This window comes from Chiloscyllium plagiosum, unplaced genomic scaffold (genome assembly GCF_037043375.1).
Source record: "Chiloscyllium plagiosum isolate Xiang-an unplaced genomic scaffold, Cpla_swu_hap1 HiC_scaffold_12, whole genome shotgun sequence".
Classification (NCBI taxonomy): domain Eukaryota; kingdom Metazoa; phylum Chordata; class Chondrichthyes; order Orectolobiformes; family Hemiscylliidae; genus Chiloscyllium; species Chiloscyllium plagiosum.
Window position 1 is genome coordinate 29,994,217 of NW_028270150.1, and position 24,135 is coordinate 30,018,351.

Here is a 24,135-nt window from a genome sequence, read left to right on the forward strand (position 1 = left end):
CAATTTAATTTAATAAATAAAACTGTTTCATTTTACTTTCCAAAATGTCATTTTTTAAAACCAGAACTTAAGGAATTTTTTTCTGTGCACTGCATTTTGTGTTTGAAATTACAATATGGAAAAAGTTGTATACCAGACATTTTGTGAAAATTAGTGCAATTTGTTGTCGGTGTACATTTTTTAAACTGGCGTACTTAATTCGTCACATTGTTTCAGTTCATTTTTTTAATCTCAGATTGCAGAGACCAGTGGTGGTACAAGGATGTTCTAAGATTCATTTTCTTCTTCTCTTGGGACTTTAGGTATAATGATACAATATTTTGAAATGTACTATGCAAATTTTTGTGTGTAGTCTGAAGGATCAGTAACCAGAGGACAACCAACATGAGGTGATTGATAAAAGGATCAGAAGCAATGTGGAGAAAAGTTTCATACTGTGATAAAGCTGTATAAGTAACCTTTTGGATTTTAAAGTAATGGTAAAATAGATTTGTGGTTTCAATTCTAGGAAGGTAAATTTTTTTTAAAAAAGTTCAGAATGTCATTTGGAGCAAGGAACCAGCTACAGAATTTCTGAGAAAGCATATGATATAAATTTAAATGCCTGAATTAGATGCGTGTGTTTAATTGATCAAAAAGTTTCTGCAAAATTGAACTTCTATGATATATTAAAAAAAAAGTTCAGGGACCAATAGTAGCTGATTTCAGTTTAGAAAAGAGGTTTCCAGATTGAAGAACAGTTTCATGTCAACAGCCTCACGTGAATATGTTGCAATTACTAACCAGCACAGTAAACTAACTGGGAAAAAAAAGCTTACAAACTATCAAGCAAGTTCCACTCAGAGATATGACTTTTTATTTATTCACTTATGGACATGGGCACCACCGGGTGGTCAGCTTTCATTGCCTGGCCCTCATGGCCCTTTAGAAGGTAATGATGAGCTGCTTCCTTAAACTGCTGCAGTTGTCCCTTTGTTACCATCAGCTGGGTTTACAACAATGCAGAGAGCTGTTGTGATCTTGAATTTATTACCCAAAAGCCTGCAAGATGCAGATTAAAATGTAACTTCCAAAAATACACTAGATCAATAGTTGCAACAAAAACATTTACATAGCTTTAAGAAGAGAGTAGAATTGGATAAAATGTATAGCTTTTCCAAATACTTTGGTACACTGGAATAGAGTTATAGAGATATACAGCACGGAAACAGACATTTCAGTTCAACTAATTTATCCAACCAGATATCCTAAATTTAATCTAGTCCCACTTGCCAGCGTTTGGTCCATATCCCTCTTAAACCCTTCCCCTTCATACACCCATCCAGATGCCTCTTAAATGTTGCAATTGTACCAGTCTCCTCCACTTCCTCTGGCAGTTCATTCCATACATGTACCACCCTCTGCATGAAAAACGTTACCCCTTAGGTCCCTTTTATATCTTTCCCCTCTCATCCTAAACCTATGCCCTCTAGTTCTGGACTCCCCCATTCCAGGGAAAAGAATTTGTATATTTACCCTACCCGTGCCCCGCGTGATTTTATACATCTCTGTTATGTCACCCCTTAGCCTCTGCTCCAGGGAAAACAGTCTCAGCCTCTCTCTATAGCTCAAACCCTCCACCCGTGGAAGCATCATTGTAAATTAGAAACATTATTGTAGTATGTCACTAGTTTTTAAGATTAACAATGGAAAGATTCAAGACAAGATTGAGGGTTCTTTATCGTTGCAATTTAGACTCCTCCAGATATATACAGCACACAGTTAATAAAAGGAATATTTGGGCTAGTTAAGGGCCAAAAAGGGGATTTACATGAACAGGGCATGACTGAGCTCTTAAATCTATGGTTTGCATCTGTTTTTGGTGAAGAAGACCATGCTGTCCAAGTCAAAGTGAACAAGGAGACACTTAAAAATTGATAGAAAAGAGGCATTAAATAGGCTGGCTGTACATAAAATGGAAAAGTCACCAGGATCAAATGAGATGTATTCAAGATTTTGAGGGAAACAAGGGTGGAAAGTTGTGCATATTAACTTTAATCTTCCTGCTCTACAGGGGTGGCACCAGTGGACTGGAGAAATGAAAATGTTATACTTGTTCAAAAAATGTAAAGGATGAGCCCAACAACTATAGACAAGTTCCAGGAAAACGTTTTGTAAGGATGAAATAATGTGACAAAGTTTAAGTTATTTAGACAATGGCTAGTAAAGAAAGGCCAGCAAGGATTTGGTAAAGTTCTTGACAAATTTTGGTTTTTTTCTTGAGCAATCAGGGAAGTATTTTGAAGGTAATGTAATTGATGCAGTGTACAAAGACTTGCAAAACATATTTGATAAAATGTCAAATAGCAGGCTTGTCAATCATGTGATTAAAAAGAACACTGACAGCCCAGGTAGCAAGTTAGCTGAGTGGGAACAACATAGTGTTGAATGGACTGGAGGAAGATAGAAAGTGAGATTTCCCAGGTATCTGTGTTGGGACTACAGCTTTTAGAACTAAAGTGAAAGATTATAAGTGGGCTATTCGGCCCCCACCAGCACCACTCACCTGCATTCTGCTGACATGCCCCCCACAGGCCCCACTGTCACTATCCCCACCCCCAGAACCCCGAGGGGAACACTACCCCTGCTCATGACTCCACCCCCATTCCCCCACCATCACACCCGCTCCAGTTACAGGTTCCGCCCCCACTCCCAGTTCCACACCCACACCAGATCCCAGCTCCCAGCCCTGCCGAGTTTTCACCATCCCCCCCCAGACCTCCCCCTCACTGAGGATGAACAATCAGTCCTCAGCAAAGGACTCGCCTTCATCCCCCTCTGTCCACGCATCAATGAATTTAATACACGCCGTGATGTCAAACAATTCTTCCGTCGCCTCCGCCTCCGAGTTTACTTTCACAATCAGGATTCCCACCCACCTTCCGAGAACCCCTTCGCCCACCTCCAACACACTGCATCCATCTGGACACCCCGCGCTGGCCTATTACCTGCCCTCGACCTCTTCATTTCCAACTGCCGCCGGGACATTAACCGCCTCAACCTGTCTACCCCCCTCCCCCACTCCAATCTCTCACCCTCACAACACGCAGCCCTCCAATCCCTCTGCTCCAATCCCAACCTCACCATCAAGCCAGCGGATAAAGGGGGCGCAGTGGTAGTCTGGCGCACTGACCTCTACACCGCTGAAGCCAAACGCCAACTCGAGGACACCTCTTCCTACTGCCCCCTCGACCATGACCCCACCCCCCATCACCAAACCTTCATCTCCCAGACCATACAGAACCTCATCACCTCAGGAGATCTCCCTCCCACCACTTCCAACCTCATAGTCCGGGAACCCCGCACTGCCCGGTTCTACCTCCTTCCCGGTTCTACCTCCTTCCCAAGATCCACAAGCCTGACCACCCTAGCTGACCCATTGTCTCAGCATGCTCCTGCCCCACTGAACTCATCTCTACCTACCTCGACACTGTCCTATCTCCCCCCCCCCCCGTCCAGGAACTCCCCACATACGTTCGAGACACCACCCATGCCCTCCACCTCCTCCAAGACTTCCGTTTCCCCGGCCCCCAACGCCTCATCTTCACCATGGGTATCCAATCCCTCTACACCTTCATCCACCATGAGCAGGGCCTCTAAGCCCTCCGTTTTTTTCCTCTCCAGACATCCCCAACAGTACCCTTCCACCGACACATTCATTCATTTGGTCGAACTGGTCCTCACCCTTAACAATTTCTCCTTTGTATCCTCCCACTTCCTCCAAACCAAAGGGGTAGCCATGAGCACGTATGGGCCCCAGCTATGCCTGTCTCTTTGTTGGCTACGTAGAGCAGTTGATCTTCTGTAATTACACCGGCACCACTCCCCACCTCTTCCTCCGCTACATTGATGACTGCATTGGCGCCACCTTGTGCTCCCGCGAGGTGGTGGAGCAATTCATCAACTTCACTAACACGTTCCATCCTTACCTTAAATTTACCTGGACCATCTCTGACACTTCCCTCCCCTTCCTGGACCTCTCCATCTCCATTAATGACGACCGACTTGACACTGACATTTTTTACAAACGCACCGACTCCCACAGCTACCTGGATTACACCTCTTCCCACCCTACCTCTTGCAAAAATGCCATCCCGTATTTCCAATTCCTCCGCCTCCGCCGTATCTGCTCCCAGGAGGACCAGTTCCACCACAGAACACACCAAATGGCCTCCTTCTTTAGAGACCGCAATTTCCCTTCCCACGTGGTTAAAGATGCCCTCCAACGCATCTCGTCGACATCCCGCACCTCCGCCCTCAGACCCCACCCCTCCAACCGTAACAAGGACAGAACGCTCCTGGTGCTCACCTTCCACCCTACCAACCTTCGCATAAACCAAATCATCCGCCGACATTTCCGCCACCTCCAAAAAGACCCCACCGCCAGGGATATATTTCCCTCCCCACCTCTCTCCGCCTTCCGCAAAGACTGTTCCCTCCGTGACTACCTGGTCAGGTCCACGCCCCCCTACAACCCACCCTCCCCTCCTGGCACCTTCTCCTGCCACCGCAGGAACTGTAAAACCTTCGCCCACACCTCCTCCCTCACCTCTATCCAAGGCCCTAAAGGAGCCTTCCACATCCATCAAAGTTTTACTTGCACATCCACTAATATCACTTATTGTATCTGTTGCTCCCGATGCGGTCTCCTCTACATTGGGGAGACTGGGCGCTTCCTAGCAGAGCGCTTTAGGGAACATCTCCAGGACACCCGCACCAGTCAACTACACCGCCCCGCCCCGTGGCCCAACATTTCATCTCCCCCTCCCACTCTGCCAAGGACATGGAGGTCCTGGGCCTCCTTCACCGCCGCTCCCTCACCACCAGACGTCTGGAGGAAGAACGCCTCATTCTCCGTCTCGGAACACTTCAACCCCAGGGCATCAATGTGGACTTCAACAGTTTCCTCATTTCCCCTTTCCCCCCCCCCCCCCCCCTCCCCACCTCACCCTCGTTCCAAACTTCCAGCTCAGCACTGTCCCCATGACTTGTCCGGACTTGTCCTACCTGCCTATCTCCTTTTCCACCTGTCCACTCCACCCTCTCCTCCCTGACCTATCACCTTCATCCCCTCCCCCACTCACCCATTGTATTCTATGCTACTTTCTCCCCACCCCCACCCTCCCCTAGCTTATCTCTCAACGCTTCAGGCTCTCTGCCTTTATTCCTGATGAAGGGCTTTTGCCCGAAATGTCGATTTTGTTGCTCCTTGGATGCTGCCTGAACTGCTGTGCTCTTCCAGCACCACTAATCCAGAATCTGGTTTCCAGCATCTGCAGTCATTGTTTTTACCACCCCTCAACAGGACAGGCTAACCTGAAAATTGTTGACTCAAAATACCTTCTTTTTCCCCATAACACTTGAGATTCATTTACTGATTTTAAAATCCATTTAATCTCAGTCACTTAATGGCCGAGACTTGACAGCCCATTGTGGTAAAGAATCCCACAGATTCACTATCCTTGAGTTTTTTGTAAAAAAGTGTTTTGGAGGTGATAGCCTGGTGGACCTAGGTAAAGTTCAGGGGACCTAGGTTTGAATCCTGCCACAGCATATAGTGGAATTTGAATTCAATAAAAATGTAGAATTAAAAGTCTTAACGATGACCATGAAACATTTTCAATGTTTGGCAAACCTGTTCTGTTTCACACAGAGCCATAGAGATGTACAGAATGGAAACAGACCCTTTAGTCCAACCTGTCCATGCCAACCAGACATCCCAACCCAATCTAGTCCCACCTGCCAGCACCCGGCCCATATCCCTCCAAACCCCTCCTATTCATAGACCCATCCAAATGCCTCTTAAGTGCTGCAATTGTACCAGCCTCCACCATATCCTCTGGCAGTTCATTCCATACCCATACCACCCTCTGTGTGAAAAGGTTGCCCCGTAGGTCTCTTTTATATCTTTCTTCTCCTCACCCTAAACCTATGCCCTCTAGTTCTGGACTCCCTGACCCCAGGGAAAAAAGTTTGTCTATTAACCCTGTCCATGCTCCTCATAACTTTGTAAATCTCTATAAGGTAATCCCTCAGCATCTGACGCTCCAGGGAAAACAGCCCGAGCCTGTTCAGCCTCTCCCTCTTGCTCAAATCCTCCAACCTTGGCAACATCCTTGTAAATATTTTCTGAACCCTTTCAAGTTTCACAACATCTTTCCGATAGGAAAGAGACCAGAATTGCACGCAATATTCCAACAGTGGCCTAACCAATGTCCTGTACAGCCGCAACATGACCTCCCAACTCCTGTACTCAATACCCTGACCAATAAAAGAAAGCATACCAAACGCCTTCTTCACTATCCTATCTACCTGCAACTCCACTTTCAAGGAGCTATGAACCTGCACTCCAAGGTCTTTTTGTTCAGCAGCACTCCCTAGGACCTTATCATTAAGTGTATAAGTCCTGCTAAGATTTGCTTTCCCAAAATGCAGCACCTCGCATTTGTCTGAATTAAACTCCATCTGCCACTTCTCAGCCCATTGGCCAATCAAGATCCTGTTGTAATCTGAGGTAACCCTCTTTGCTGTCCACTACGCCATCAATTTTGGTGTCATCTGCAAACTTACTAACTGTACCTCATATGCTCGCATCCAAATCATTTATGTAAATGACAAAAAGTAGAGGACCCAGTACCGATCCTTGTGGCACTCCACTGGTCACAGGCCTCCAGTCTGAAAAGCAACCCTCCCACCATCACCCTCTGTCTTCTACCTTTGAGTCAGTTCTGTATCCAAATGATTAGTTCTCCCTTTATTCCATGAGATCTAACCTTGCTAGCCAGTCTCCCACAGGGAACCTTGTCGAATGCCTTACTGAAGTCTGTATAGATCACATCTACCGCTCTGCCCAAACTCATCCCCTTTTCAGGAAGGAAACTGCTGGCCTTACCTAATCTCGTCTACCTGTGACTCCAGACTAACAGCAATTAGGGCCAGACAATAAATGCTGGCCTTTGCCAATGCCCACATTCCATGAATGAATTTTTAAAAATTATTAAACAAAAGCATTGCATCAGACTATGGTGAAAAAGGAGGTAATTCTGTTTCTTGAAGGGCTTAAAATTGATAGCATGGAGTCTAACCTTGCTTAGACTCCTCAGTCCAACTTGACCATGCCAACCACGTTTCTCAAACTAAACTAGTCCCACGTGTATACATTTGGCCCGTATGCCTCTAAACCTTTCCTATTCAAGTACCTATCCAAATGTATTTTAAATATTGTAATTGTACCTGCATCCTCTGGCTGTTTATTCAACATACAAACCACCCTTTGTCGAAATTGTTGTTCCTCAGGACCCTTTTAAATCTTTCTCCTCTCACCTTAAAAATATGCCCCTTGGTTTTGAGCACTCCTACTTTAGGCAAAAGACCTTTGCTACTCACCTTACCTATGCCCTTTGTGATTTTTACAACCCTCTATAAGGTCACTCCTCAACCTCCCTATGCTCCAGTGAAAAAGGTCCCAGCCTGTCCTGCCTCTCATCGACCCTGTAGTCCCGGTAACATCCAGGTAACACTTTCCTGAACCCCCTCCAATGTAATAATATCTTTCCTACAGCAGAATTGTGCATAAATCTCCAAGTGTGGCCTCATCAATGTCCTGTGCAACCTCAACGTGACATGGTTATACTCAATGTTTTGAGCAATGAAAGCAAGTATGCTTAATGCCACCTTGACCACATTGTTTGTTGCATCACAGGTAGACATTGCACCTGAAACCCTAGGCCTCTGTTTGGCAACACCAACTAGAACTCTACCATTAACTGTCTGAGTCCTGCCCTTGCTCACTATAAAATTACCATACTGGGAACTCTGGGCAAACATTACATCCTGTTCAATAGAGTGTGCAAGGATAAGCTGAGCATCCACAGACCAGTCAGTCCAGCTTTGGAAAATTGCCAGAAACTGGCACAAAAATTATAGTCACATGAACAAATATTGATTAATTAAGGAAAGGTATTAAGGATTTCTAAAGGGAAAATCATTTTAACTAACTGGAGTTAATCAGGGCCATGTAGTTGATGCTGTGTACATGGATTTCCAGAAGGTATTTGATCCAGAATTGTGAGCTCATGGAATAAAAGGGGCAGTAGCAAGGTGGATACACAAATAGCTGAGTGATAGGAAACAGAATAATGATTAATGGATATTTTTGAGTGGGCAAAAGTTTGTTGTGGATTTTCCCCTGTTTTTGGGACCCTTGCATTTTCTGATCTGTATCAAAGATCTAGATCTTGGTTTATGGGGAACACTTTCAATACTTGCTGCCAATACAAAACCAGGAACATTGTCAACTGTGTGAACAAGTTAATTTGAGAGCCAGACTGTCTTTCTGGCTTGACAACAGCATCGGCTCATGTTATTACTGTGTAGTAATGCGATGAGACAGCTTACTTCCTGTTGTGCATACTTTTCAGATACCTCGAGACTTTGACAGTGCAGCACTTCTTTAGTGTCAGTCTAGATTGTGTATTTAATTCTGACCTCTCTCATATCAAGGAGGAAACCGCTGTTGCGAAGTTCTGAGATTTATGAAAAATAAACTTGAATTTGCCCAATTAGCCATTCTTTAATGTTTGATCCTAGAAATTATGTTGCTGGTCATGTGATTGTAGTTGGAGATGCAGATCATATGAAACTTTTATCTGTTTTATGCTCTCTCTCACTGCATAGCTATGATGATTGGAAAACATTGATGATTCACCAATCCCTTTCCTTTAAACAGGTTGCTGCCCTATCTGAAATCATCTAACGAACTTGTGCCAAGGTTCAAACTTAAATGCTCTGGCTTATCACTGCATCTCTACTGTTACTTGAAAATCAGATATCAATTATTTGATATGTAGTGTAATTAAATTTTGACTTCATTAAGTGTGATTAAGTATTTAGTATTCAATCTATAATTGTAAGTATCTATTAAAGATCTTGCCTTGTCCTATTTTGCAGCAGCCTAATCTATAAATTTGGAAGAACAGAGGAACTCTGGGCATAACCTGTATCATCTCTGCACTGACTCAGGATATTCTGCACATGAACGATAACTGCAAATACACATTGCTTCTAATTGGCCAAATATTAATTCAAGTTGATTTTAGATAAAACTTAAAATGTATTATTAAAAGATTAATTTTGAAAGACTCATCTTTTTATTTTATGAACATTTTAGTATTTTATATTCCAATACTGCTTTGTGAACACTAGTTATATTGAGTCATATAAACAGAAGATGATGCGCTGTTTGGGCTGATAACTGTCATATGACCTCTGTTAAATTCAGTGTAAAATATATGGATAATATATCAGATATGTTGCTAATACTATTATTATTGCTCTAATTATTGCGGCTTTGCATTTTGTAAAAGAAAATCAAATTCTCTACACCCCCAAAGCAGTATAAGCTTGTAAACTTTGGATTTGTGCAAAATATTTGTAAGGTTTAGGATCATAAGATATAATCATAATTGTCTGTTTAATTCTTTTAAATTTCAAAATCACTTCATGCATATTGCTTTGAATCAGAATGTTTGCTGCAACTCTGTTGTGAATTGTCTGAGGAGGGATTGCCACTATTAGCTAGGTTTACTTTTTCCTTTTGTTATTTATTAAATAAACCTTCTCAACAGTGTATTTTATTGTGAATTTCTCTGTTCAACAAAATTTGTGAAATAAACATATCTTCTGTTAAAAGTCTGGAGAAAAGTAACTATTCGGCCATTAAGTCAGTTAAACAGAATGTCTGTTATTTTGTCAGAAGTTTTCATCTTGAGAGCTTTTATTCTAACTGCTGGTTTTACATATATAATGAGTCTTCAACTTGGCCAGTCTTATAGATTTCTTTATAGAGAATTTCCTTAGAGAATGGGTGCTGAATGTGCAAAATGACCAAATGGCAGATTAATCATTTAAGAGAAATGTGGAACTTTTTAAAAGGGAATCAACATACAAATGGGACTAATCTACTTGAGGCTAACCCACTATACAGTTACATCAGGGCTGTTCTGTAAAATTCAGCTTCTTCTGTTTTGTGTGTGATGTCCTCATCTAATAAGTTTGTCAATACCATTCTTCAAAGTTTCAATTGAGCGGTTCCCATAGTCTTTAAGGAGAGAATCCTAGATTTCTCCTGTGCTACTTCATAGTTTCACTCCTGAATAGCGTTGTAAGCACAAATTTCTTAGATTAGATAAACACTTTTAATGTGGGTTTTTTTTTGTGGAAGTAACCCAAGTTGAAAAACTTTTTCTTGATTTCTGCAACAGCTGAGCTGTTGACTGAGTATACCTTCTGATTTTTTTTGGGCATTTCCCTTCTTGCTTATGTAGTTAAGATTGATGCTGAAAATGTGTTTGCTGGAACAGCGCAGCAGGTCAGGCAGCATCCAGGGAACAGGAGAATCGATGTTTCGGGCATAAGCCCTTTTTCAGGAATGAGGAAAGTGTGTCCAGCAGGCTAAGATAAAAGGTAGGGGGGAGGGGGTTTGGAAATGCGATAGGTGGAAAGAGGTCAAGGTGAGGGTGATAGGTCAGACTGGGGTGGGGGCGGAGAGGTCAGGAAGAAGATTGCAGGTTAGGAAGGCGGTGCTGAGATTGATGGATTTGACTGAGACAAGGTGGGGGGAGGGGAAATGAGGAAACTGGTGAAATCCGAGTTCATCCCTTGTGGTTGGAGGGTTCCTAGGCGGTTTTTCCTAGTTAAGATTGATATCAGCTAAGTTCTGTTTCCTTCGAACATAAGATAGAATCATGTTTTAAGGAAGAAAGTCTTAGCTTATGTGATCAAACTTTTCCCATTCTCATTTGTTGCCTTTCCTGCCTCTAGAATGAATGGCCCTGTATCCCCTTAGCAACTCAATTGTTTTTAACTTTTATGTTGATACAAATATTTATTTTGGGTACATTGCTCATTCACTGAAAAACTGACGGTGGCGACTGGAGGAGGGTGAAGTTATGGAGAGGCAAAGAAGAACTTTTGAAGCTGTTTCAGTTATTAGTAATATGAATTTTACTATTTATGAAATTTATTCAGTAATTTTTTTAATGCAAGATGGAAATATGTATTAAAATCAGTCAATAATCTTGGCTATAGCATGTACCCACATCCAGACACCAAACTCCTTTTAAATATTTCTATAGAGAAAAGTACAAGAGTTCAGGCATCCATATCCTGCATCTGAGGCTTTGTAGCCATTTCCCTGTACACATCCAGCATTAACACTTCAACAGAGGGTGATTCTAATCAGAAACATTCAAGAACAGGTTTTGTCAAGAAAGACCAGCTCATTAAATACTGTAAATAAAAAACCAAGAGAGCTATGGATGCTGAGAATCAGAAACAAAAACAAATTGCTGTGTAAGTTCAGCAAGTCTGGCAGTAAGGAACAGTGTTTAATGAAAAAGCTCAGCAGGTCTGGCAGCCTGTATTGTATTTTAAAACAAAAATCATTTTGTCAAAGCTTTACATATTGTACTCATCAGGACAATTTGAGTGAACATCAATTCAAATAGCATGAGATGAGAGCACTGATTGGACTCTGATTCTTTGAGGAATTAGCGAGTTAGACAAACTAGAGCCACTGGATCTCATCTATAATAGTCCCCTCATATCCGCGGGGGATGTGTTCCAAGACCTACCACTGATAGGAGCGAACACATCATTTAAATGGGAAATTTACCTCCCTGGCAGCTCTCTGTTTCTAGAATGTTCCATGTGATATTTTTGGGCCATGGCAAACTGCAGATAACTGAAATCACGGAAGCCAATTCTGTGGATACAGTAGTTGCCCATACTTTGAATTCCAGAAGGCCTTTAGAAAGGTGCTAAGCAAATAAAACCCCTGGTATCCAGGGTTAGGAGTGGGGATATATGGGTCTTTTGCAGGATGGCAACTGGCGACTAATGAAGTTCTGCAGTAGTCTGTGTTGGGACCATAACTATTCATGTTATACGTGAACGAGTTGGATGAAGGAATGGAGGCCATTGTTGCTAAATTAGAAGGTGACACACAAGTGGAGGGACAGGCAGTGTTGAGGTAGCAAGGCTACAGAATGACTTGGACAGGCTAGGAGACTGGACAAAGTGGCAGAATGAATACAATGTGGGAAAGTATGAGTTTTTGCACTTTGGAAGGAAGAATAGAGGTGTATTTTCTAACTGTGGAAATCTGGAGCTCAAGGGGATGTAGAACTCCTAGTTCAGGAATGTCTCAAGTTTAACATGCAGGTCAATTGGTTGTTAGGAAGGCAAATGCAATGTTTGCACTCATTTTGTTAGGGCTGGAATATCAGAGCAGCGATGCATTGCTGAGGCTGTATAAGGCTCTGGTCAGACTGCAAGTGAAATATGAGCAGGTTTGGGCCTCCTACCTAAGCAAGGATGTGTTGGTCTTGGAAAGGGTCCAGAAGCGATTTACAAGAATGATTCTGGGATGAAGAGCATTTGAAGGCTGTAGGTGTTTAGAAGGTTAAGGGGAATTTCACTGAAACTTATAGAATACTGAGAGGCCTGAATTGAGTGGACACAGGTGTTTCTACTAATATGAGAGTCTAGGACCCAAGGGGAGAGCTCAAAGTGAAGGGGAGACCTTTTCAAACTGAGATGAGATATTTCTTCAGCCAGAAGGCAGGGAGGGCTGTGGAGGTCAAGTCATTGAGTTTATTTAAGACAGAGACGGGTAGGTTTCATGATTAGTGAGATAATCAAAGATCACAGGGAGAAAGCAGGAGAATGGGATTGAGAGCATATCAACAATGATTGAATGGCAGAGCATACACTATGGACCAATTGGCCTAATTCTGCTCTTTTATCTTATGGTTTTATCGTTCATGTGGTAGATGAATAACCCAAGGCAATGTACTAATTAATGATGATTGATAGTTAATGCCAAACATTGCTTCCGGTAAGATGGTGGTTTCTGAGTTTAGGGTTCATTTCTTTCTCTTTCTTTTGTTGTTTATATTTTTTATTTTATTTTACTTACCTCTTGTTACGGTATTAGTGGTAATGAGTGGGTCCGGTGCGAACTTGAATGGGCCCAGAGTGGACTCATAGTAGTGGCATTGGAGGCGGGTTTGAGTTCGCAGCAACTTATGCATTGACAAGGTGGTCCTAGTGCTGACTCATGGCTGCTGTGGCGGTGGCAAGTTTAGATTCCCAGCAGCACCTGCATCCAGCGCAGATTGATGGAGGTGAGTTTGGGCCCAAAATAAGACCTGGCAGTAACAGTCGTGGCTGGATCATTGGGGAGGCCCGAGGCAGACTCATGGTGGCTGAGTCGAGTTTGGGCCCGTGGAGCAGCTGGCAGCATTGATGGCATCTGCATCAGCGAGCTCTGTCGAGAACTCATAGTGGCAAGGGGGTGTCAGTAAAGGCAGATGACACTGCAGAGTGACCACTTTCATGCTTAAGAGGATTTGTATTAATGTATGTGGTGCTGGAAAAGCACATCCGGTCAAGCAGTATCCGAGGAGCAGGAGAATCGACATTTCAGGCATAAGGGCTTATGCCCGAAACGTCGATTCTCCTGATCCTCAGATGGCGCCTGACCGGCTGTGCTTTTCCAGCACCATAGACTTTGATTCTGATCTCCAGCATCTGCAGTCCTCACTTTCTCCTTAAGAGGATTTGTGCTTGGCCAACAGGCCCATGATGGAGCACTTAACAACAAGGATTGTAAAGTTGAACACTGTTTCTCTATTTATTTTTCTGCCTTTATATTCTGTTTTGGTTTATTTTTGTGTTTTAAGATGACACCAGAGAATGGTGACACTGTCCCAACACTTTACATGTATTTTGTTATAAAATACAGTGAAACAATAAATAAATCAAATCGAATCACATTTTAAACCAGACTGCTTGACATTGCCCTGAAAAATGAACACACACAACATACTTACATGTTCTTTCTGGTTGCAAAGGGTAGGGCTCAGTGTATTAACATATGCAGCGTCCAGGGCTTACAAGTATACCAGACTGTGAACCCGGCTGATATTTCTAAACTGGTTGTGAGTGTCACCTTTCACAGAGTCAGGAGGGTCTGGACAATTCTCATTCCTGATGATGGGCTTTTGCCCAAAGCTCCTTGGATGCTGCCTGACCTGCTGTGCTTTTCCAGCACCACTCTAACCTTGACACTGTCTGTTCAATGTTGTCCAATTGTAGAATTGCATTTCTAAACTGACACCATGATGCTCTGGTTCTTGTTTATTGCAAATGGTCTAAGAGATTTGTTATTTGATAAGACCTTCCTGTCTTTGCAATGCACAGTCTACACATCTAGCATTACACCATCATTGAAATACATATAACCATGTTAATCATGTGTGTGATAGGCAGAATGTATTCTTGCTTAACGGTGTCAGTGGTCACATTCAGGCCTTTCGTAAGGTTCTACGACAGAGAGTTCTCTGGGTCGGCTGATCTTGCAGAATAGGCTTTGATGCATCCTACATCAGAATCAAATGTGTAGGATGATCAATTGGCTTGGGCCCTACTTATGGTAAGCCCATACAGTGTGTGGAACAATAGGAATCCAATGTACACACTGACTAGTGAGGGGAGGTTTGTGATAGACAAAATATTTCAAATATTCATTCTTAGGATCTGAGCCTCACTAACAAGGTCAGCAGTGGTTGTCCACTCCTAACTGCTCTGGAAAAGGTGACAGTCAGCTCGTTTTTTGAACTGCTGCAGTTTAGCTGGTCCATCCACAATACAGATGGAGAGGGAGTTCCAGGAGTTTGACCCACTAGTAAAGAACACTCTTGGCTGATTTCTCAATGATTATATCGAGGAAAGGGAGCCCATTTGACTGTTCCATTTTAAATGTGAATTAGATTCCAAGTTGGAGTCAGTTTAGATGTTAAAGAAAATTCTTACAGCTGCAGATTTAAGTCTTGTGAAGTATATTGGCATATTGGAAATATTCAATTGGTAGGAGGTTAGGTATTATTCCATTGAAGACATGATTCTCATGAAATCCTTCAAAGATATTTGTGATTGCTAAGCAGAAATCTGATGGAAACACTACCTCTATCATCTCTGCACCCTTTAAGAGTTTGTTTTCCGAAGACACTGGTATCAGATGATATTTCCAAAAAGAATTGCAATCTCAATTATAGCCTTCCACTGCTGACTGAGCCAGTATTTAATGTCTATCCCTAGTTGTCCTTGAGAAGGTTAGCTGTCTTTTTAAACCGCTACAGTCTATGTGGTATAGATAGACAATGATCTGATTCCTTTTTGACAGCCTGACTAAGCCTGCCCCCACCATACACTCAGGCAGTGAATTCTAGACCTGAATCACTCACTGTGTGATGAAGTTTCTCTATGTCTCCATTTTGTCTCATGCTAATTTCCTTAAATCTGTGCTGCTTGTTCTCAATCATTCTGCACATTCCTACCCAATTAGGTTAGGTGGATTGGCAATGCTAATATTGCCCATAGTGTCCATGGATGTACAGGATTAGCATGGGAAATGCAGGGTTACAGGGATAGGTACAGAGGGATAGATCTGGGTGGGATGCTCTTCAGAGATTCGGAGTAAACTCGACAGGTCGAATGGCCTGCTTCCAAATTTTAATGATTCTATGATTCTATTTCATCTTATTATCTATTTTGGTACCTAAATACTTGTAGCCGACATCATAATCTTTCACAACAATAATATAATTAACTGACATTTTTCCTTAAATCTACAACTAGTCCTTGCATTTGGTTTAAGAGAATTTTTATCCCATCATTTATGAATATTTTCATTTACATCCTTCAGTTTACTGATAGGGTTATTACTGAAGGGTGCCATAAGCACCACCCACTATGCTGATGCCATATGGGTATGTAGGCAGAACAGCTTAAGATTTTGAATGAGACATAAGATTAGCTCCTCTTCAATGTCTTCGCAACAATATCAGTGTCACCTGTAACTGGTAGCTAACATGGAATAAACCATATCCTGTTAACTACGAGACAGATGAGACATGATGGGCTAGTGATGTTATCATTGGACTATTAATCCAGAGACCCTAGGTAATGTTCGAACAGGTTAAAATCTCACCATAGCAGATGATGGAATTTGAATTCAGTGAAAAGTCTAATGGTGACCATAAAACATTGTCAATTTTCAGAAAAACCCAACTGGTTCACTAATCCTTCTCTGGTCGGGCCTACATGTGAGTGCAGACCCCCAGCAATGTGGTTGACACTAAATTGCCTTCTGGGCAATTGGGGATGTGCAATGAATGTTGGTCTAGCCAGAGATGCCCGTAACCCAAGGATGAATAAGAAAAGGACTATTCTAGTGGTTTTTCTCCACCATACTAGAGCATCCAGGCCCTAGAGTTTCCTCCACTTGAAGATTGAGGCAGTAACCTTCATCATGAACAGCAACCCATTGGGTGTTGAGAGCTGCCACCATCGGCCAACCAGATTGTACCTTCTGCCTGTGTTCACCTGCCACCCCACCCCCTATATCCGCAGCTCTCCTTACACCCATCCCCAGTCCTAAGGAAGGATTACACCCGAAATGTTGACTTCTCTACTTCCTGATGCTGCCTGGTTTTCTGCGTTCTGCCAGCCTTCTGCTTGCCACACCTATACAATAATTTCTGTTGAGACCCATAAGAATGGTACCATTTCAGGATTATTATGTCTCATTATTCTGATCAACACTTATTCGTATAAAGGATGAAAAATGAATAGGATCAGCCTGAGGAAGTCCAGTATTTGTTAACGTGCTGCAAAGAAAATCTGTAAAACTAATATCTGTGAATGTTGCTACTAAGGAAGTCACCGATCTAAAATAGAAGAATAATATTAACAATCAGACAATACTTTTGTTGCTACTGAAACAACATTGCAGCCTACTTCTCCTTTAGAGTTTCACAGAATGAAAGGTGGCCTTTAAGGTTTTAATCTATATTTGGCTCCTGGCCAAGCCAACCAAAACTGGCATGGAAATTGTTTCCACATACATTCTGGCAATATTGAACTCCCATGCTCCACAAACACTCCATCCCATATTCAGCCATTCCAAGAGAATGCCGATGTTACTTACTAAAGATTTATAAGGATGTAGCCGGGGTTGCAGGTTTGAGTTAGGTTAGGGTCAGGGTTAGGGTTAGGATTACGGTTTAGCTTTTTTACCTGGAGCATCAGAGATTGAGATGTGACCTTATAGAGGTTTATAAAATCATAAGGAACATAAGGAACATTCATCATGAATAGAATGAACAGCCAAGGCCTTTTTCGCAGGCTAAGAGAGTCCCAAACCAGAGGGCATAGGGTTAAGGTGAAAAGGGAAAGATTTAAAAGGAACCTGAGGATAACTTTGTCAGCACATGGTGGTGCGTGTATGGAATGCACTGGCAGAAGGGGTGATGGAGGCTGGTATAATTACAACATTTAAAAAGCAACTGGATGGGTATATCAATAAGAAGGGTTTAGAGGAATATGGGGCAAATGCTGGCAAATAGGACTAGGTCAATTTAGGATGTCTGATGGGCATGGATGAGTTGGATTGAACGGTCTGTTTCTGTGCTAGATGGTCAGAGTATTGAGTACAGGAGTTGGGAGGTCATGTTGCGACTGTACAGGACATTGGTTAGGCCACTGTTGGAATATTGCGTGCAATTCTGGTCAACTTACTATCAGAAAGATGTTGTGAAACTTGAAAGGGTTCAGAAAAGATTGACAAGGATGTTACCAGGATTGGAGGAGTTGAGCTATAGGGAGAGGCTGAACAGGCTGGGGTTGTTTTCCCTGGAGCATCAGAGGCTTAGGGGTGACCGTATGGAGGTTTACAAAATTATGAGGGCCTTGGATAGGATAAATAGACAAAGTCTTTTCCCTGGGGTCGGGGAGTCCAGACCTAGAGGGCATAGGTTTTGGGTGAGAGGGGAAAGATATAAAAGAGACCTAAGGGGCAACTTTTTCACACAGAGGGTGGTACATGTATGGAATGAGCTGCCAGAGGAAGTGGTGGAGGCTGGTAGAATTGCAACATTTAAAAGGCATTTGGATGGGTATATGAACAGGAAGGGTTTGGAGGGATATGGGCCAGGTGCTGGCAGGTGGGACTAGATTGGGTTGGGATATCTGGTCAACATGGACGGGTTAGAGCGAAGGATCTGTTTCCATTCTGTACATCTCTATGACTCTATGACTCTACTTCCTCCAGATAGCAAAATCAAAATGTGTACTCTTGCTATATCTCCCATCACCCTTCTTGGATACTCAGTCATCCTGAACTAGCAAGTGTGCATCTCCGTTTTCCAATCCAATACCATCCATTACTGTGACTGCTTACTTGCATTTTGCCAACAGCACCTATCCATGCCCTTAGTCTGTTCGACAACAGCTGAAATTCTATTTTATGAATCTTTTTAATATCCTGACTCAACTTCTTTAATACTCTTCTTACTGTTATGCTTGATTAACTCCACTGTCAACAAGTTCCAACTTGCCAAATACTGTGTTGCTTGCAGCATGTGTGACAATGAATTTCCCTCATCAATCACTGCTGTCTAGCCAAATTTCATTCCACTCCCTGTTCTTTGATATGTTGGACCAGGGCAAGCGTCACCAAGTCATCAAGCCTTTCTCGGTACCATGTCTGTAGGCTTTTCTGGAGCTCTCTTCAATTGCCTGACAGTCAGTGTAGAAGAAACCCCTTGGTGTCCACAGCCATTCTCTTGTATCTTTGCCAGCAACTGGAAAAACATCTGTGGTTACAAGAAATAGGTAGCAGTCCCATTTTGGTAGCTCTAAAAGTACTTAATTTCTATGTCAGTCGGTCATTTCAGTGAGGTACAGAGGACCCAAGTGCCATTTCACACTCCCACTCATAAGTGCATCCGGTACTCTCTGATGTTCTGTTTGCAAGCTTATACTGATTTATAACTTAAAGAAAATGAGGACTGCAGATGTTGGAGATCAGAGTCAAAAAGTGTAGTGCTGGAAAAGCACAGCCGGTCAGGGAGCATCCGAGGAGCAGGAGAGTCAATGTTTCAGGCATAAACCCTTCATCAGGAATGATTCATAACTTACCTATTTGATGCAGGGAAACTGGTTGCCACAGCTTTCGGCTTCACTAACATTTCAGGCTTCCATCAGGATCAGGGTGCAATCAACTGCAACCAGACAGCAACCTGAGGTAAAAACAATGACTGCAGATTCTGGAAACCAGATTCTGGATCAGTGGTGCTGGAAGATCACCGTAGTTCAGGCAGCATCCAAGGAGCTTCGAAATCGACGTTTCGGGCAAAAGCCCTTCATCAGGAATAAAGGCAGAGAGCCTGAAGCGTGGAGAGATAAGCTAAAGGAGGGTGGGGGTGGGGAGAAAGTAGCATAGAGTACAATGGGTGAGTGGGGGAGGGGATGAAGGTGATAGGTCAGGGAGGAGAGGGTGGAGTGGATAGGTGGAAAAGGAAATAGGCAGGTAGGACAAGTCCGGAAAAGTCATGGGGACAGTGCTGAGCTGGAAGTTTGGAACGAGGGTGAGGTGGGGGAAGGGGAAATGAGGAAACTGTTGAAGTCCACAATGATGCCCTGGGGTTGAAGTGTTCCGAGGCGGAAGATGAGGTGTTCTTCCTCCAGACGTCTGGTGGTGAGGGAGCGGCGGTGAAGGAGGCCCAGGACTTCCATGTCCTCGGCAGAGTGGGAAGGGAGTTGAAATGTTGGGCCACGGGGCGGTGTGGTTGATTGGTGCGGGTGTCCCGGAGATGTTCCCTAAAGCGCTCTGCTAGGAGGCGCCCAGTCTCCCCAATGTAGAGGAGACCGCATCGGGAGCAACAGATACAATAAATGATATTAGTGGATGTGCAGGTAAAACTTTGATGGATGTGGAAGGCTCCTTTAGGGCCTTGGATGGAGGTGAGGGAGGAGGTGTGGGCGCAGGTTTTACAGTTCCTGCGGTGGCAGGAGAAAGTGCCAGGATGGGAGGGTGGATTGTAGGGGGGGCGTGGACCTGACCAGGTAGTCACGGAGGGAACAGTCTTTGCGGAAGGCGGAAAGGGGTGGGGAGGGAAATATATACCTGGCAGTGGGGTCTGTTTGGAGGTGACGGAAATGTCGGTGGATGATTTGGTTTATGCGAAGGTTGGTAGGGTGGAAGGTGAGCACCAGGGGCGTTCTGTCCTTGTTGCGGTTGGAGAGGTGGGGTCTGAGGGCGGAGGTGCGGGATGTAGACGAGATGCGTTGGAGAGCATCTTTAACCATGTGGGAAGGGAAATTGCGGTCTCTAAAGAAGGAGGCCATCTGGTGTGTTCTGTGGTGGAACTGGTCCTCCTGGGAGCAGATCCTGCGGAGGCGGAGGAATTGGGAATACGGGTTGGCATTTTTGCAAGAGGTAGGGTGGGAAGAGGTGTAATCCAGGTAGCTGTGGGAGTCGGTGGGTTTGTAAAAAATGTCAGTGTCAAGTCGGTTGTCATTAATGGAGATGGACAGGTCCAGGAAGGGGAGGGAGGTGTCAGAAATGGTCCAGGTAACGTTAAGGTCAGGGTGGAATGTTTTGGTGAAGTTGATGAATTGCTCCACCACCTTGCGGGAGCACGTGGTGGTGCCAATGCCGTCATCAATGTAGCGGAGGAAGAGGTGGGGAGTGGTGCCGGTGTAATTACGGAAGATCAACTGCTCTGCGTAGCCAACAAAGAGACAGGCATAGCTGGGGCCCATACGTGCCCATGGCTACCCCTTTGGTCTGGAGGAAGTGGGAGGATTCAAAGGAGAAATTGTTAAGGGTGAGGACCAGTTCGGCCAAACGAATGAGAGTGTCGGTGGAAGGGTACTGTTGGGGACGTCTGGAGAGGAAAAAACGGAGGGCTTGGAGGCCCTGGTCATGGCGGATGGAGGTGTAGAGGGATTGGATATCCATGGTGAAGATGAGGCGTTGGGGGCCGGGGAAACGGAAGTCTTGGAGGAGGTGGAGGGCATGGGTGGTGTCTCGAACGTATGTGGGGAGTTCCTGGACTAGGGGGGAATGGACAGTGTCGAGGTAGGTAGAGATGAGTTCAGTAGGGCAGGAGCATGCTGAGACAATGGGTCGGCCAGGGTGGTCAGGCTTGTGGATCTTGGGAAGGAGGTAGAACTGGGCAGTGCGGGGTTCCCGGACTATGAGGTTAGAAGCTGTGGGTGGGAGATCTCCTGAGGTGATGAGGTTCTGTATGGTCTGGGGACAAGGCCCTGACCACCGACCTGCACTTCTATAAATAGAAAAGAGCTCCCCTCCCTTATTCAAAAGATCAACAGGTGCCAGCCCAGTGGTGTTACCATTGGACTGTTCATCTAATGTGGTAATGTTCTGGGGACCTGGGTTTGAATCCCACCATGGTAAATGGTGGAATTTGAATTCTGAAGAATCTGGAATGAAGAGACCATGAATTTATTGTCAATTGTCTGAAAATTCATCTGGTATACTAATGTCCTTTAGCAAAGGAGACTGCCGTTCCCTTACCTGGTCTGGTAACGCCTTTATTCCATGAATAAACAATTAAAAACAATCTGTCATCACAATGACCAGACAATGCAGGTCTGTGCAGAATATCCAGGAAGTTGCCATGATTCATACATCCTGGATTGTTCGCAGGTGTCTGCACTCTTAATACCTGAGGCATAACCAAGAATGGTTCTACACAACAAGGGGTACCTGCCAAAAGCTAGCTGATGACACAATTCGGAAATCCTCAGACTCTGAGGTGAATTACTGTATTGTTCGTGTTTCTCAAGGGGCCATTGTAAAATGGACAATATGCTTCCTGACAATAAAACGTTAATAGTAAGACAGCTCAATGTAGTCTGCTCCAGGCAGGGTGTGTCCCACCTCATAGTAGTGTACTCTGTCCTCCAGAATTCAAGTCACCAACTTGAAGATGTCTTGGAAGAGGAGGAGCTGCAGGAGTGAGAAGAAACATTGGAAAGTCAACTCCCTACAGTAGTCTGGTGGCTGTCCTGTTTCCTCAGCTTCCACCTTATGCACCTTACTCCCTCACTATCCCTGCTGGAATGTAGAATAATATCCTGCAAGGCCTAACCATCCTCACTTACGACATTTTTACTAAATGGGTTACAAAGCTCTGAGCTGTTCCTATTATTCTGGTTATCGTGCAGCTCGGCAGAAAATGGCATCAAACAAAACTGAAGAAGGGTTAAACCCAAAACATTGACTCCTCCAACTCCTGATGCTGCCTGGCTTGCTGTGTTCTTCCAGCCTCCTGCCTGTCTACGTTGAATTTCAGCACCTGCAGTTTTTTTTCTCTCAAACAAAACTAAGGCAGCAACAACAACAGCATCAACCAGCACCAGCTGCGGTCCGTCCTACAGAGAGAAGAGGACCAGGGCAAGAGCCACCACATTGAAGATGCCTTTTACAAAACCATCTCTACTTTCACCACCTCCACTTCTCTGCAGGCTTCAATGGAGCCACTTTCCAATGACTGACAGACAGTGTAGGAGACACCTTGTGACGTCCAGAGCCATCATCTCATACATCTCCCAGCAGCTGTAAGAGGAATAGGCAGCAGTCTCATTTTGGAAATACTAAAGATAACAATTGCCCTTAATTTCTATGTCAGTGAATTGTTTCAGGGAATTTCAGTGGACCTATGTGACATATTGCAGTGTCTCAAGCTTAAGCATATCTAAATGCTGATGCTCTCTTTGCCTAGTGGATTATCTGAATTGTTCCTTCCAACCATGTCCATGTAAGTGAGAGATTGGCATGTGAGATGACAGTTGCCAACTTCATGCTATTAGATTGTCTCCCACTGCTTTGTAAAACCCCAGACATGGACAAAATTTCCCTCCTGGCTGCTGTAGATACAGGACGTATTCCTGTATCTCCCTTGTAAGGTCCATGATGTGGTTGCACAAATTGACCACTCCAGACACAAGTTCTTCCCCTAAAGAAAATCAAATGACTTCTGTGTTCCCAAATATGGGCTTGAGTATCTTGACTGCAATTGGCAACTAATAGGACAGTGTTTCCCTGATGGATGAGGAGATCTCTAGTTACTCATTTAGCTGATGATGTGAGAGTTACAAAAGTGTGGGCAAATGAAAACAAGCACCTCCTTGCAGCGCTGGAAGATGGCCCATATATTGTTGCATTAAATTGCAACTTACTTTAGAACAATGGAAGTGACCATATATTATAGAGTCATAGAGATGTACAGCTTGGAAGCAGACCCTTCGGTCCAAACTGTCCATGCCAACCAGATATCCCAGCCCAATCTAGTCCCACCTGCCAGCACCCAGCCCATATCCTTCCAAACCCTTCCTATTCATATGCCCATCCAAATGCCTCTTAAATGTTGCAACTGTACCAGCCTCCACCACTTCCTCTGACAGCTCATTCCATACACATACCACCCTCTGTGTGAAAATGTTGCCCGGTAAGTCTCTTTTATATCTTTCCCCTTTCATCCCAAACCTACGCCCTCTAGTTCTGGACTCCCCCACCCCAAGAAAAAGAGCCTATTTATCCTATCCATGCACCTCATAATTTTGTAAACCTCTATAAGGTCAACACTCAGCCTCTGACGCTCCAGGGAAAACAGCCCTAGCCTGTTCATAAGACCATAAGACATAGGAGTGGAAGTAAGGCCATTCGGCCCATCGAGTCCACTCCGCCATTCAATCATGGCTGATGGGCATTTCAACTCCACTTACCCGCATTCTCCCCGTAGCTCTTAATTCCTTATGACATCAAGAAGTTATCAATCTCTGCTTTGAAGACATTTAGCGTCCCGGCCTTCACTGCACTCCGTGGCAATGAATTCCACAGGCCCACCACTCTCTGGCTGAAGAAATGTCTCTGCATTTCTGTTCTGAATTTACCCCCTCTAATTCTAAGGCTGTGTCCACGGGTCCTAGTCTCCTTGCCTAATGGAAACAATTTCCTAGCATCCACCCTTTCCAAGCCATGTATTATCTTGTAAGTTTCTATTAGATCTCCCCTTAATCTTCTAACCTCCAATGAATACAATCCCAGGATCCTTAGCTGTTCCTCGTATGTTAGACCTACCATTCCAGGGATCATCCGTGTGAATCTCTGCTGGACACGCTCCAGTGCCAGTATTTCCCTTCTGAGGTGTGGAGCCCAAA

At 44.0% G+C, this 24,135-nt stretch overlaps 1 protein-coding gene across 3 annotated transcripts in view; it reads left to right on the forward strand.

Annotated features, from left to right (window-relative positions):
* LOC122555366 (transmembrane protein 50B) overlaps window positions 1–9,732 on the forward strand; it is a 78,841-nt gene extending 69,109 nt beyond the window's left edge. For 2 of the 3 annotated variants that reach the window (XM_087992584.1, XM_087992585.1), the window contains one exon: window positions 8,992–9,732. In XM_087992584.1, the coding sequence (XP_087848710.1) occupies window positions 8,992–9,034 (43 nt within the window). In that variant the 3' untranslated portion in view covers window positions 9,035–9,732. Of the gene's footprint in view, window positions 1–8,988 lie in introns of all 3 variants that reach the window. The other variant, XM_043701301.2, reaches the window with a different exon arrangement.
* The last annotated feature ends 14,403 nt before the right edge of the window (window positions 9,733–24,135 follow it).